Source organism: Mytilus trossulus, chromosome 3 (assembly GCF_036588685.1).
Source record: "Mytilus trossulus isolate FHL-02 chromosome 3, PNRI_Mtr1.1.1.hap1, whole genome shotgun sequence".
Lineage (NCBI taxonomy): Eukaryota > Metazoa > Mollusca > Bivalvia > Mytilida > Mytilidae > Mytilus > Mytilus trossulus.
In genome coordinates this window covers 91,191,535-91,207,611 of record NC_086375.1, presented here as the reverse complement: position 1 = coordinate 91,207,611, position 16,077 = coordinate 91,191,535, and the positions used below count along the sequence as shown (strand labels likewise).

The 16,077-nt window shown below is 30.4% G+C and overlaps 1 protein-coding gene across 7 annotated transcripts in view; it reads left to right on the top strand.

Annotated features, from left to right (window-relative positions):
• LOC134712827 (inositol 1,4,5-trisphosphate receptor type 3-like) overlaps positions 1-16,077 on the top strand; it is a 116,317-nt gene that overhangs the window by 82,960 nt on the left and 17,280 nt on the right. For 6 of the 7 annotated variants that reach the window (XM_063574766.1, XM_063574769.1, XM_063574768.1 and 3 more), the window contains 13 exons: positions 178-330; positions 2,097-2,253; positions 2,736-2,833; positions 3,237-3,336; positions 5,523-5,606; positions 7,090-7,272; positions 7,529-7,672; positions 8,108-8,257; positions 8,864-8,965; positions 9,692-9,811; positions 10,717-10,773; positions 14,308-14,376; positions 14,667-14,690. In XM_063574766.1, the coding sequence (XP_063430836.1) occupies positions 178-330; positions 2,097-2,253; positions 2,736-2,833; positions 3,237-3,336; positions 5,523-5,606; positions 7,090-7,272; positions 7,529-7,672; positions 8,108-8,257; positions 8,864-8,965; positions 9,692-9,811; positions 10,717-10,773; positions 14,308-14,376; positions 14,667-14,690 (1,441 nt within the window). The remainder of the gene's footprint in view (positions 1-177; positions 331-2,096; positions 2,254-2,735; positions 2,834-3,236; positions 3,337-5,522; positions 5,607-7,089; positions 7,273-7,528; positions 7,673-8,107; positions 8,258-8,863; positions 8,966-9,691; positions 9,812-10,716; positions 10,774-14,307; positions 14,377-14,666; positions 14,691-16,077) is intronic. The other variant, XM_063574773.1, reaches the window with a different exon arrangement.

Here is a 16,077-nt window from a genome sequence, read left to right as displayed (position 1 = left end):
AATGTTTGTAAGTCACATTTTCAGGTAAACCTGAGATAAATTGTTTTACTACATTATTCTTGAGTTTGTTGTTTTGGTGATACATGTAAACTACACGAGCTAAAGAAGCACAAAACATAGATAAAATTGAGAATGAATATATATTTACTTTATGTTAATGTTTTCTTCTCCTGATAGAATTTCTGCTAAGAGAACACATCTTAATGAGAAGGAAAAACTGGATCAGATAGAATTGGATGTAAAATGTCTGCAGTTACTGAGAGCCTTAATATTTAATGAGATTGTCAAGTTGCCTGAGGATTGGGAATCTGAAGCTGCTAGGCATAGGATGTAAGTACAGTTACTGAGAGCTTTAATATTTAATGAGATTGTCAAGTTACCCAAGGATTGTGAATCTGAGGCGGCTAGGCATAGGTTGTAAGTACAGTTACTGAGAGGTTTAATATTTAATGAGATTGTCAAGTTACCCAAGGACTGGGAATCTGAGGCTGCCAGACATAGGTTGTAAGTACAGTTACTGAGAGGATTAATATTAATGAGATTGTCAAGTTACCCAAGGACTGGGAATCTGAGGCTGCCAGACATAGGTTGTAAGTACAGTTACTGAGAGGATTAATATTTAATGAGATTGTCAAGTAACCAGAGGATTGGAAATCTAAAGCTGCTAGGCATAGGTTGTAAGTACAGTAACTGAGAGGTTTGATATATAATGAGATTGTCAAGTTACCTGAGGATTGGGAATCTGAAGCTGCTAGGCATAGGTTGTAAGTAAAGTTACTGAGAGGTTTAATATTTAATGAGATTGTCAAGATACCCAAGGATTGGGAATCTGAGGCTGCTAGGCATAGGTTTTAAGTACAGTTACTGTGAGGTTTAATATATTATGCAGAGGCGGATTTAGGGGGGGGGGGGCAGGGGGGCCCGGGCCCCCCCTTTTTTGGGAAAAAAATTGGTTGCTTATATAGGGAATCACTGAAGCGTGACTGGAGCGGGCCCCTTCTTAGGTCAGTCAGTGGGCCCCCACTTATGAAAATTCCTGGATCCACCACTGATAATGAGATAGTCAAGTTACCTGAGGATTGGGAATCTGAGGCTGCTAGGCACAGAATGTAAGAACAGTTACTGAGAGGTTTAATATATAATGTGATTGTTTATACCTGAGGATTGAGAGTCTGAGGCTTTTAGTCAGAGATCTGTGAAATATTTTTATGCCCCATCTAAGATAGTAGAGGGGCATTATGTTTTCTGGTCTGTCAATCTGTTCATCAGTCTGTCTGTCCTGCTTCAGGTTAGAGTTTTTGGTCAAGGTAGTTTTTGATGAAGTTGAAGTCCAATCAACTTGAAACTTAGCACACTTGTTCCCTATGAAAATATCTTTCTAATTTAAATGCCAAATTAGATTTTTGTTTGCAATTTCACTGTCCACTGAACACAGAAAATCATAGTTTCAGGTTTAAGTTTTTTTGGTCAAGGTAGTTTTTGATGAAGTTGAAGACCAATCAACTTGAAACTTAGTACACATGTTCCCTTTGATGCAATTCCTGTAATTTTAATGCCAAAGTTGATTTTGAACCAAATTTCACGGTCCACTTAACATAGAAAAGGATAGTGTGAGAGGGGCATCTGTGTACTATGGGCACATTTTTGTTTTCTTATTTATTGCCTGCCAGTCAGATTGTTTAAGAATTGAGCATAGTATTATTGGTATTTTTAGAAAAACAATCCTTTAATCTTTCTGTGTAATAATTATCTATATCATGTTCTTTCCTTCTGGTTTTCAAAAACAGAGATAATTTTTTAGGTCCTTGGATATTTTGTGGTCTGTCTAGTTAAGGTTGACATACCTTTAAATCTGTAATTCCTTGGATATTGAATATTGAAAGCATGTTTATGAAATAAACTTGCCTAAATTATATCTGGGTGAAAAAAAGAGATGTGGATCCAATAAGTTAATTGGAAATCGAAATTTGGTTTACAAAGAATATTAAATTTTAATAAACTACGAAGAAAATTCTTGTCTTGTAAAGTAAGGCACACAAAATAATCATATAGTGTATATTACATGTATATTATAGAATAATGTTTTATATTTACAGACAACTTCATGCTATAAGTGATGTCCAGGATGCATTGAATTCTTATGATGTAGTGACCAGTGTCCTGGACCATCTGTCCAGACCTCAGGACAACGTGGTGAGAGAGGTTCTGGCCTTCATGGCTACACTTCTCTTCAATGGAAATGATTGTGTTCAGGTATTTATCTACGTCGTGAATGATTGAGCAAACATTAAAATCAATTATAATTTTTTTTTCATGTAGATAACCTTTGTATTTTTAGTAATATTTGTTGTTAAAGTTAAACAATCAGATTTTAACCAATATATCATATTTCCTTTAAACAAAAGTTTTTAGACATGATGATGATTATGAGCTTGACATATTTTCTAGACACTAAACAATCAATGAAGACCATCTGACAGTATTGACTATTATTTAAGAATTTAAACTCTCAAGTAGTATTAGCTAGCCTTCATGTGACCGTGAGGTCAAAGTAATTAAATTTGTTTTGTTGCTGTGTAAAAGTTGTATGCATCTTATTTTCTTCCCAAATCAATTTGTGGAATAGTGATTCCTCTTTTTAAAAATGATTTGTCTCTTAAGCACCATTGTCAGGAGTTTTTTTTTACCACTTTGAATTTATTTCTTAATATGACATGATTTAATTGTAATTTTAGGATAATCTTATTAGTTATTTTACTGGTACCCGAGAGGAAACATTCTTCTTTTCCATCAAAAGCAGGATGCAGTTGTCAGCCATAGCAACAAGAGAAAAGTAAGTCATTTTGAATGGTAACTATTAACTCCTGTTCCCTTTGCCCAAAATTGTAGGTGGCAGAGTGTTTCATCTACAGCAATCACTAGCCTGTCAACACTTAAGTTGTGATCAGTTCCATCCTTGTTTATGGATGATTCGATGCTCATCTTAATTAACTTAGTTTTTCATGTTAAAAGTTTGGAATCTCTCAAAGCAACTTGATCAGACTTCCTCCATAAAAAACCAGCTACAACAATATACAAGTAATCAAAAGTGCTATGTGGCTTTGTATATTGTGGAAGGCTATATGATGACCTGGAGTTATTTTAACATTGGAAATATAATGTTCTTATAACAGAAGAAATTTTGTACCGACCAAATACTCTATACATTGAATCTTAATAGTTTTTGGTGTTTTCAGACGTCTGCTCCATGCCATGCACCAAGCTAAGATGGAAGAAGCTATGCAACAAGCCAAAGCATTGCAGAAAGCCATGCAGACAGGACAGATGGCTACTATTGTAAGTACATGTACCAAACTTAACAATGTACTCTTATAGAATTTGTTTGTTTCATTTTAACTTATATATATCAATTGTTAATCTTGATTTTACTCTTCCTTGAATGGAATCATTATGCTTGAGAGTTGAGAAAAGAGTTTTTTTCTTTTTGGGTTCTTTGATTAAATGGCTGAAGAAACCAGCAACTTTATTTTTTTCATTATTTTTTTTTAAATGTTTTCTCAGAGAAGTAATCGTAGAGCAGTAAGTACTAGCATGATTTATTTCTGTATGGAATGTCAGAATCTAAAGGAATGTTAGTACTAGCATGATTTATTTCTGTATGGAATGTCAGAAGCTAAAGGAATGTTAGTACTAGCATGATTTATTTCTGTATGGAATGTCAGAAGCTAAAGGAATGTTATGTCTGTATGGAATGTCAGAAGCTGAAGGAATGTTATCTCTATTGAATGTCAGAAGCTAAAGGAATGTTATCTCTGTATGGAATGTCAGAAGCTGAAGGAATGTTATCTCTATTGAATGTCAGCTGCTAAAGGAATGTCATCTCTGTATGGAATGTCAAAGCTAAAGGAATCTTTTCTCTATATGGAATGTCAGGAGCCTAAGGAATGTTATCTCTGTATGGTATGGAATGTCAACTGCTAAAGGAATGTTATCTCTGTATGGAATGTCAGAAGCTTAATGAATGTTATCTCTGTATGGAATGTCAGAAGCTTAAGGAATGTTATCTCTGTATGGAATGTCAGAAGCTTGAGGAATGTTATCTCTGTATGGAATGTCAGATTCTTAAGGAATCATATCTCTGTATGGAATGTCAGAAGCTTGAGGAATGTTATCTCTGTATGGAATGTCAGAAGCTTAAGGAATCATATCTCTGTATGGAATGTCAGAAGCTTAAGGAATGTTATCTCTGTATGGAATGTCAGAAGCTTAAGGAATGTTATCTCTGTATGGAATGTCAGAAGCTAAAGGAATGTTATCTCTGTTATCACAAGCACTGGTGTTGCAATACTATTTGTCTATTAATACCCCAGTTTTTGTATTCTTGTCACTATTGCATTGATAAATAAACTTCTCTAAGTGAAGCCTTCCTCCAGGGGCTGAATTTTCATGTTATGTTGAAGCATTGGGCATCCATGTACTATGGACACATTCTTGTTTAAATAAATAAATTATGAGGTATAAACAAATTGTTTAACTTAAAATCATTGTCTTAAACTTTTTAAATTCTTTTGACCTGCAAGGAGAAATTTTGACCATTTCCAAGTTGTTTTAGATTGTCATGTTCCTTGTTTATTGTATTTATATCTGTATGTTTTCATTTTATGCCAGCCTGAATGGGTAAGATTTGGCAAAAATGTTCAGTGTTGTCATTTAATATAACTGGTTTAAAAATGTGTTTCCGCTTTTGTAGGTTTTTTTTCTTTGAATAGATATATTTTGTTCATGCGTTTTTGTCTAGGTTATATCTGGTTGTAACATGTTTACTCTTTATAAATGAAGTGATAACCTTGAATGACACTTGATATGTCTTGTAATGTTTATGTAGCTGCACAAGCCAGAAATTTATCCAAAGTTGTTCTTCATTTCACCTATATTTTATTTTTACCATAAGTGATCTAATTAAAAAAATTTGTTGATCATGGTAATTTATAGATGCATGTTGCTTTTTCTTATTTTTTACTTATTTCTTTTTAATAGGGAAGCAAATGTTAATCATACCCTGGTGGGGCATTATCAATTGCACATATTTTAATGTTTTATTCCTACTGTTATAAAATATTTCTATCTTAGTAAGAAGAATAAAAAATAGTTGAACTTGTTGTATAATGTACAAGAACTATACTTGCTGATACCAATTTTAGTGGTTTTTTGTGGATACAATTGAACCTGGAATTCAAATGTTCAACAATTTACAAATTTTCTAAAGGTTTTGCATGTAGAGATTGGCAAAACTACGAAATCAAATATCCACAAAATGCAAGCTTTCCTAAATCTAGGAAAATTGATACACAAGAAAATGAATGAATTCACAGTATATGAAAGGTCGTTCATTTATTTCATTATTTTTTAAACAATCCTGTTTTTGCTACTGTTTTATGACATTACTTATTTAAAGCATGATATACATTTGATGCTTGGCATTTTATCTGTAAAACAATGTCATAATATTTCTTTGCATGCAGGAAATTATGAAGGCTAACAAAATTGGTTCTATGTTATCAATGGCAAAGAAATCCATGGCTAATCTTAGACAATCAGGTTTCTTGGTAAGTATAACAGTCTCACTTATTTACCAACTTTTATTTGAATTTTTAAATTATGGTATATTCTAACATGACGTCCTTCAAACGCTTTGAGTACACACCCGTGGTAAAATATGAATATATTTCATGGGCTGTTCCCATTGTACCCCCACGTCATATATTTTTTAATGAATGACGTCAGAATATAAGCAATTTACGGGAAAATACACGCTTGTGAAACGGAAAATCATCACAAGGAAACGTTAACAAATGATGCTAAAATGAGTTATATTAGCCGTTTTTGTATACATATGAGACATATAAGTACAATAATAATTAGATTAATCTAAAATTATCTAAATATGTTATTATAAATAGTTTAAGCATCATCATTTATTCAGTTTGCTCCGTTATTTTACGTCAATTTAATAGTGCGTTTATATATTGGAACGGCAAATAATGCCATCACCTAGAGCGCTTCGATTCCAAAATAATTGCCGTATTTGTCCTATTAGAATCGAAATAATTCATGGGGGCTTGAATATATCTAGATTTTACCACGGGTTGTCCCTTTATGCCAATATTTTACCCCTCGCTATCGCTCAGGGTAAAATATTTGTCATAAAGGGCCAACCCGTGGTAAAATCACGATATATTCAAGCCCCCATGAATTATTTCTTAATTAACTGTATACTGCAAACTTTGAATAGTAAAATTCCAGTTCATAATAGGTCTAGTTCTTTGCTTAAGATCAGTAAATTATGTGGCAGATTTGGCAGTTAGACTGTTTATTGACATTAAAAAAAAATAATGATTTATTGCATTTTTTAAACTGATTTATAAAATACCAAATGTTTGTGTTTGCTTCATCCAAATTGTCAATTTGGTCATTTAGAGGAGATAACTCAATCGTAAAATTATTATAAAGTCATGATAGAGATATTATCAATTTTTACTTGTAGGAAGAAAACATAGTCGGTGACTCCATTTTTTTTTTAAAGTATATTTTACAACTTATCTTCTCATATATATTTTATTTCAAAAATCTATTTTATAAATTTCTTTTTATTAACTCAAAAAATGTGTTTATTCAAGAATGATCTATGCAAATATGGGCAATTTTGCATGATTTGTAGCTTGAAATAAAGCATGTTGACCCATACATTTTATTATTATTTTTGAAAAATGCATGGAAAAATCTACATTCTGGCAAAGTGTATGAAACACTTTCAGCAATTTTTTTTGGATTATGCATATTAATTTATAACTTGAATGATGTGCTTCAGACTTGAATAGTTTTGCATGTATTGTCTGTCTATAAGTATAGACCAAAAGCAGGTGCTTTTCTCACTTGATATGGAAGATTGTCTTAATTGTGTGTTAAATGATGAGAATACAAAATGTATATATTGTTAAAATGTGTTTTCGCCTTCATAAATCCTTAAAATGATTTATTCTATGGATTTTCTCATTTTATTTTTTTAATATTCATTAATAATGATTGTAGAGACCAGCTTCAAGGTTAGGCATAGGAGGATCAAAAACCAGTATGGGGAAGAAACAAAATTTTGGTAGCAGTCGACTTTTGAAACCTTCAAAACTTGCACTGAATGGACAAGCAGGGAAAAAACTTGGCAGTACAGCCAATCAAGTAGCCCCTGTTACTGATGTACCAGAGGTCCAAATAGAGGTAAACTGAACTTGGTAGTTATGTCAACTAAAATAGGGAAGATATAAATGGGGACATAAAAAAAAAGTTCACATTTTTGTATAAGATATAACAGCAACAAATATGACACAGTTTGAATTAGGTACTCTTAAACTTTGAGGTAAATTTACAGATACAAAGATGCACATACAATTTAACTTATTATATATAATTGTTTATTGGTTGAATATAATAAGCTTGTCTTAAATACATACATGTACTTATATTTGTTGTGTAGAACATAGACGAGGAAGAGTTACAGGAGCTGATGCAGCATGCTTTGGAGATGTCGTCAGAGTTTGATTTCAGAGATGACGGGTATATAGAATTGGTTCTAAGAATTCTGGGATTGATGTGTGACAATCAGCATCATGATTTACAGGTAATATTTTGAATTTTTATTTGATTATTTTTTCCTGAGGTAGAAAAGAAAATCATTAGTTGTTGATACAAAAAAGAGTATCAATGTTATCTAATTTTTTTTTTACACTTGAGCGTGACTTATGCATACACCATTGCAGAAATTTATGTGGAGCATAGTGTTCCCAAATATAACCATAGAACTTATATTAATATTTTTTTTAACATGGTACAATTTTCTTGATAATATTAACAAAAACGTTGTACATGGAATATTCTGTTCCTTATTATTACAATAATTTTAAATATAACATTAACACCATGATGGATATCAAAATTAGAGAAATAAATTTAAATATCTTATATATTTAATATTATTTTTATGTGTAAATGTTCATGGAATATTACATTTGCAAAGACTGTTTTAATCTTAGAAGCTTTGCACTGCTATTTACAGAACTATTTAAGAGAACAACCAGACAATATTAAGTCAGTAAATCTTGTGGCAGAGACAACCAAGTTTCTACAGATTGTTTACTCTAACATCAATGACAAATCACTCCCTCTGGTGGTACAGCTGTTTGATACTTTGGTGGAATTTACATCAGTAAGTTAGAACTTTAATCAGCATATAATATTTCATTGTTATATTATTTTCATGTTTTGTTTCAGATTTCATTCCAAACAGGACTTTTTCTGTATCATTTTGGTAGGGTGTAGTGTTTTTGTGTTCATCTTTCACAAGCTGTTTGCTGAAAGTATTTCAGAAAATTATTAAGTGAAGAGGATGGTTGTGTTAAAACAACTTTGACTGGCTATAAAACCCTTGCAGCGGTTGATCATTTTATTTGGCAAAAACATTTCATTGGGCTTTAATAATGAAAATAACTGCAAAAATAAATGTTCACATATTATATTTGTTAATCCAGGAACTTGTGCTAGTATTTTTTTCATCAAACATAGTAAATTATTTATCAGAATCAAATTTCTTGATATTTAAATACTTGTTACTTCTTATTAATTGTAGGTCATATGTTTTAGAGATGATTAAATTTTAAGAAAAATGTGTACATCTTAACAAAATTTGGTTAATAAAAACATGCAATTGTCCTTATATGTATTATAGTTCTTGAAAGAGGGCCTATAACAATAGGCTTTATTGTGTCTAACTTAAGAAAAAAGAATTTGCAGTAAGTTTTGTTTAATTTTTCAGGGGAATCAACAGAATCAGGCTGTGATATTTGACCATAAGATTTGTGATTATATCAACCACATTCTTCGTGTTGGACAGTTCAAAGGTTGTGGAAAGAAAGAGGTAATAATAAATCATAGCAGTATATAATCAGATTAAGATATGTATATATTGTGATGATAATTATGAAAATAACAAAGACATATGAAACACACACTACATTACCCATATATACATGTCACTTCGTTTCATCTTGACACATGTTAAGTATCTACACTAGAATTTAATGTCCCACCAAGGGCCATTATGTTTTTCGGTCTGACCATCCGAAACTTAGTAAACATGTTCCTTTTGATATGATCAGTCTCATTTTTAATGCCAAAAGAGAATTTTTATCCCAATTCACAGTAGATTTATTCTATATAACAATACTAAAAATATTCTATTTCCCCCATTTTTCGCTATAATTATGAAATCTACAGGTGACTGTGTCCACTGAACAAAGAAAAAGATAGTGGTAGTGGGGGCATCGTGTTCTATGGACACATCCTTGTTAAAATATAATCAATGCCAACCTATGTAGTTTAAAATTTCTGCTTTCAGATCAAAGTTCTGATTATTTTTAAGGCTAAATTGTACTTTGCTCAAATTTTCTTCCCATTAACAATTTTTTTAATTAAGTAAAGGGTAGCTACAGAATAAGCTTAAATTTTCAGGCTGCCAAAAAACTTTCAATGGCCTAAGAAAATAGATGTTAACAATTATAAAATTCCAATTTTACCTTCTAATACAGAGATTTTTATTTCATTAGTTGAATTAACTAGACCTCCACTTGTTTCATTCTTCCAGGTATATGTTTTAAAGAAATCAATAGCTACTCTTGTGAGATCTTTGACAGAGGAGAATCCTAAAGACTCAGATGAGGAGAATGCTCCCGCTCAGGGGGTACAAATTGCAACATTGTCTAAGGTAAATCTAAGATTTGAAATTTTCTTAATATAAGTTTTTGAGATACTATTTTTGCATGTATTGTTTTCATGCATCAAAAATCAAAAGTTGCATGTCTGTGGATTTTTCATTTCAAAATAAACCAAATGATTTATTAAATGCTGTTGCACCAAAATATGCTATAAAGACCTAAAGTTTTGTGATGTTTTTATTATGGTGAATAATGCTGCATGGTTGGTATATCAAGCATTTAAACTTGTTCTAAATTTCTGTATTTTTGTCTGCTCTATGCCTATGATATAGATAATTTCTGATTTTACGGTAATTTCATATGAAAGAAAAGGTTCTCCCAGGATGTATGTCTTATGGTTCACTTGGAATAGTTCTAGTGCGGTCTTCTTATCATTCTGTTATTTATTAAGATTTCTGATTTCCTATGCAGTATTTTTTGAATAAGTTCATGTATGTCCCCAAAAATTTAAATGCTTTGATTTTCATGCGATGTCCTTCGTATACCAAGTGATTTATAAAGATAAAGCAATATCATCTCCCCATTATGGTAACAGCTCAGAACAAATATGGATTTATTGTTTGAGAATGATGTATTTTTATTAGGGAGGTGTTGATGAATATCTCTGGAAAAAAGTACGAGAGACTACAGCATGGGTAAAAAATATTTTTCAGAATGCACCTATGATAGTTTATATACACCATGGCTAGGCTAAGGTTGTTTATCTACACCATGGCTAGGCTAGGGTTGTTTAATTTTGTTGATTAACACCATGACCAGGATAGGCTAGACTAGGCTAGGGTTATTGATTTAAACCATGGCTAGGCTGACATTGGTGATAGTCTGAAAATAGGTCAGGATTGATTATCAGATTGATGTTTAAGAGCACATGATGATTGGTTTACACTATTATTAGGTGAATGTGCATGACATTGATTATGCTTGGAGGAAATTGAGAGAAACGACAGCTATGGTAAAATATGAGTGTTCGGACGAAAATCATTCAGCACATGATTGTACACTCTCACACTGGATTTGTGCACATTCTCAAAACTAACAATTTAACTTTCTTCATTTCAGACCAAACAATAAAAAACTCTAGAATGGCGAAAAGATTTATATTCTTTGTTGGCCTATATAAAAATTTACCATTAAAAAAAGAAAGGGAATTTCATTGGTTTCAAAATTTGTACAAACTGTCTCCCAGCAAACATTTATGTTTTTGTCATTGAGGGAATCATATTTGTTCCTATGGATTATTTAATGACCAAACATTTATGTTTTTGTCATTGAGGGAATCATATTTGTTCCTATGGGTTATTAAATGACCAAACATTTATGTTTTTTGTCATTGAGGGAATCATATTTGTTCCTATGGGTTATTTAATGACCAAACATTTATGTTTTTGTCATTGAGGGAATCATATTTGTTCCTATGGGTTATTTAATGACCAAACATTTATGTTTTTGTCATTGAGGGAATCATATTTGTTCCTATGGGTTATTTAATGACCAAACATTTATGTTTTTGTCATTGAGGGAATCATATTTGTTCCTATGGGTTATTTAATGACCAAACATTTATGTTTTTTGTCATTGAGGGAATCATATTTGTTCCTATGGGTTATTTAATGACCAAACATTTATGTTTTTGTCATTGAGGGAATCATATTTGTTCCTATGGGTTATTTAATGACCAAACATTTGTGTTTTTGTCATTGAGGGAATCATATTTGTTCCTATGGGTTATTTAATGACCAAACATTTATGTTTTTTGTCATTGAGGGAATCATATTTGTTCCTATGGGTTATTTAATGACCAAACATTTGTGTTTTTGTCATTGAGGGAATCATATTTGTTCCTATGGGTTATTTAATGACCAAACATTTGTGTTTTTGTCATTGAGGGAATCATATTTGTTCCTATGGGTTATTTAATGACCAAACATTTATGTTTTTTGTCATTGAGGGAATCATATTTGTTCCTATGGGTTATTAAATGACCAAACATTTATGTTTTTTGTCATTGAGGGAATCATATTTGTTCCTATGGGTTATTTAATGACCAAACATTTATGTTTTTTGTCATTGAGGGAATCATATTTGTTCCTATGGGTTATTTAATGACCAAACATTTATGTTTTTTGTCATTGAGGGAATCATATTTGTTCCTATGGGTTATTTAATGACCAAACATTTATGTTTTTTGTCATTGAGGGAATCATATTTGTTCCTATGGGTTATTTAATGACCAAACATTTATGTTTTTTGTCATTGAGGGAATCATATTTGTTCCTATGGGTTATTTAATGACCAAACATTTATGTTTTTTGTCATTGAGGGAATCATATTTGTTCCTATGGGTTATTTAATGACCAAACATTTATGTTTTTTGTCATTGAGGGAATCATATTTGTTCCTATGGGTTATTTAATGACCAAACATTTGTGCTGTCTTTCATTTGATAATATAAAGTATAGGCATAATATATAAAAATGTACATGTATAATTTTTAGTTTCTAAAACGAGGATCAGCGGTTTGTTTATTCTTTAAATATTGTTGTTGTAAAACTTAAACTTATGTATCATATTTTCCCAAATCTATTTTATTTGTGTAAATTTCCACTTCAATGGCACATAGATGTTGTTTTATTTTTCTTCTTCTAAAACCACAGCATTGATCTGATGCATAAAACTGTTATGTATGTTGTTTTTTTATGTATTGTTTCTGTTACTCTGTTTTAATGTAGAATGTTTTATTTATGTTGATATGTATTGTAAGTTTTGTTAATTGTTGTATAGTATGGTCAAATAAAAGTTAGGTCCAAAAAGGTAAGTTATCTCCCATTTTACTACTTCCTGTTAACATTAACATCTCAGAAGAGTATTTGCAGCTTTTTTCAGAATTAATTTATTTACTTAAGATGTTATGACATTTGATGTGATGCGACTTGATTTTTTTTCTTAGACTTTCTTGTAAAAAAAATTTGATGATTACATAATGTTTTTATTATATATCTTAAAATTCTATTTGTAATGACTCCTTTAACTGTGGTTATTTCTATAAGCAATATTATAGGCTATCATTAGATTATTTGATGGCTTTTGAAATTTCTTTAGTAAGCAAAAGAATTAATATCTGTATTAAAACATACTTAGCAAGCTGCAAGTACTCTTAAAGCATCCCAGGAACATCAGTTATTTCACTCACGTTATATAGTGCACTGCTTATTCTTTACTCCTACTTTGATAGTTTTGTAAAGGGAACAAAAGCTTTTTCCTTTTGAAGTTGAGATACAAAATATGATACATGTTCATACTATAGTGTGTGATCCCTTTGAACAAAAGTTGCTGAAGACATGAGTCAGAGAGTTTAAACCAAGAATAAAAAATTGTGCATTATGTATCTGTACAGAACTTGCATTTTTTATAAAGATAATATGATGTGATATAATTTTCAATGATTGCCAACTGCATATTAAGTTATTTATCATGTGAACTAGGATAGGGGATTAGCAATTTTTTTTATAATGTGAACTAGGTTAGGGGTTTAGCAAGATGTTTATCATGTGAGATAGCTTATAATAGAATTATTTAAGGTATTTATCATGAAAATAGCTAAAGAGGGTTATCAATTATCTATCCTACAAGCTAACCTTATGGGGTTAATGTTAAAATTTAATTTTGAAAAGCATCAGTTATAGCTTAGTAAGCGCTCCATCATTTAATGGAAAGATTTTGAATGAACTGTACTATCTGAGTCCGAAAACTAACTAACAAAAATATATTGAAATCTATATATAATTACTAATATACTGCATGTTCATGCATGTAGAATGGTAGATATATTTGATATATATTGGCTTTTTTACAAGACATATTCATCTTTTAGTGCAAGAAACTACTACTTTCAAATGGCTTGTAATTCTCTTACCTGTATCATATACCCTTATCAGAACATATTATATCTTGCTTTGTAAGGTGTCTCCTATAGTAGACAATAGTCAGACAGCTGATAGGTGAACTCACATACCAATATACTTCTAACACTGATTCATTTATTTATGCTTCAACATATTCATGACTTATCAATATCTTATTATATTTTCTCATAACTACAAACATTTTCAAAGTTCTCATTCTGATATGTATCAACTATATATAGTATGTAAAATGCTTTTATAAGGTTTTAAGCACACTTTTTTCCTTGTTAAATGGATATCAAAAGTTGTATAAAGAAAATTCCATAGAGTCTCCATCCTTATCAGTTTCTATTAGGGGACAAAGCTTAGAAACTGCTAAGGCCTATACATATCTATATCAAATGTATTAACAAGTGGTTGAAATAGGACCAGTGTTTTTAAGACAATTACATATTTATCACAACTGAACTGAAAAATTAAAAAATGTATTTGTTTTCATAAATTCTTTTTATATCTGAAAAATATACCATATTGTTAAACTTTGATATGTATTGCCTATTGAGTAATTTGTGTTTTGTATTTAGGAAGTAATGGAATACCTAGATACTCCACTTTTTATCAACACCATGACAGAAGCTTACCAAGATATGGAGGTATGTTTTAATTTAAATGAACAAATCATACTATGTCTATATAGTTAGGACTTTTTAGTTAGAATGCTTTATTTTTATTGGATTATGTTTTGATATAGTCAAGTTATAGAATGAATTAAAATTCTTTTATTAGTAAACCTTGTGAACCAATATGTAAAAAGCTTTAAACAAATCTCTCTTTTTAAAGGTTTTTCCTATATCTTAATTTATACAAGCAAAATTAGTCAATATATACATAAATAATAAAGAAATTAGTCAGTATATTTCATTCCATATACTATATTAAATAGCAAATAGAAATGAAATTGAAAGGGGTGAGTTTATTGATATTAAAATTGTTGTTTTGTTAATTTAATTTACCTCACCTTTAATCAAAATATGATGAAGCAGTGAAATATCCTAGTTTACAGGAGGGTAATAGAATCAGTCAGAAAAATTCTTAGATACAGTGATACAAGCCACTAAAGTGATTCAAATTGAATAATTCAGCAATTAACCAACTGTTTTTGCAGATATAAAAGGTGTATTTTGTTTCTGATCTTCCTCAAAATTTTGTTTTTATTCCAACAATTCATTTTTCAATAATGATCAATGAAATAGATTTTTTGTTATTCCATTGGCACTTGATGATTGAGTCCTGTATACAGAAAACAGGATATGTCTCTAACAAAAGATTCCTTGCTTCAGCATATTTTGTATAATACACCAAGTTTTTATTATACGACACTCAGTATGCTTCTGGTAAATTCATTATATCAAAGTGAAATTTCAGTTCTAAAATAGGAAGAATATCAGTCTATGGCAGCTTTTTGTTATGCAGCAGAGAAGTTCTGGGAAAAAATCCCCAAAATGGATCAATTAATATGCAGCAAAGATAAACACTTTTGAAATTAAGTCACTAAGCAAATTCAAACAGACCCTAATGTGAATAGATGGAGACAACCACAAATATATGTAAAGAAGTTGAGACAACTTTTCCTTAAAATTGTGCACAAAAAATAGTTAAAATCTTAAAAGGTGGAACACTTTGAAACTTTGTGACCTGGAAGATATCTAGTTTTTGTAGGACATGATTTTTTTTTATCAAGAAACAGCAAAATGAACATTTTTTTAAATTCCAGTCAATGAACATAAAACATTGTGTAATTGCATGCATATTTCTAATAAAACAATTGAACAAATAATTTCTTTAAGATTTTTTTGGTTTAGAAATAACATTTAATCATCATTTTCCTAAGAAGAGTGACTTTTCTATTATTTTCACTTCATCATATTTCCATTGAACTGGTACAAATAAAAACACATTCAAGGTTTGAATTACAAAGGAATAATTTATTATTACAGGTTTTACTTTCTAATGATTTTTCACTTATTGTCATCTACTGTTTACCATCATAATTAAATGGTATCTCAATCATTATTAAATGTTATCTCAATCATAATTAAATGTTATCTCAATCATGATATGTTATCTCAATCATGATTAAATGTTATCTCAATCAAAATTAAATGTTATCTCATTCATGATTGAATGTTATCTGTGATTAAAAGTTATCTCAATCATGAGTAGATGTTATCTCAATCATAATTGAATGTTATCTATGATTAAATGTTATCTCAATCATGATTAGATGTTATCTCAATGATGATTAAATGTTATCTCAATCATGATTAAATGTTATCTTAATAATGATTAAATGT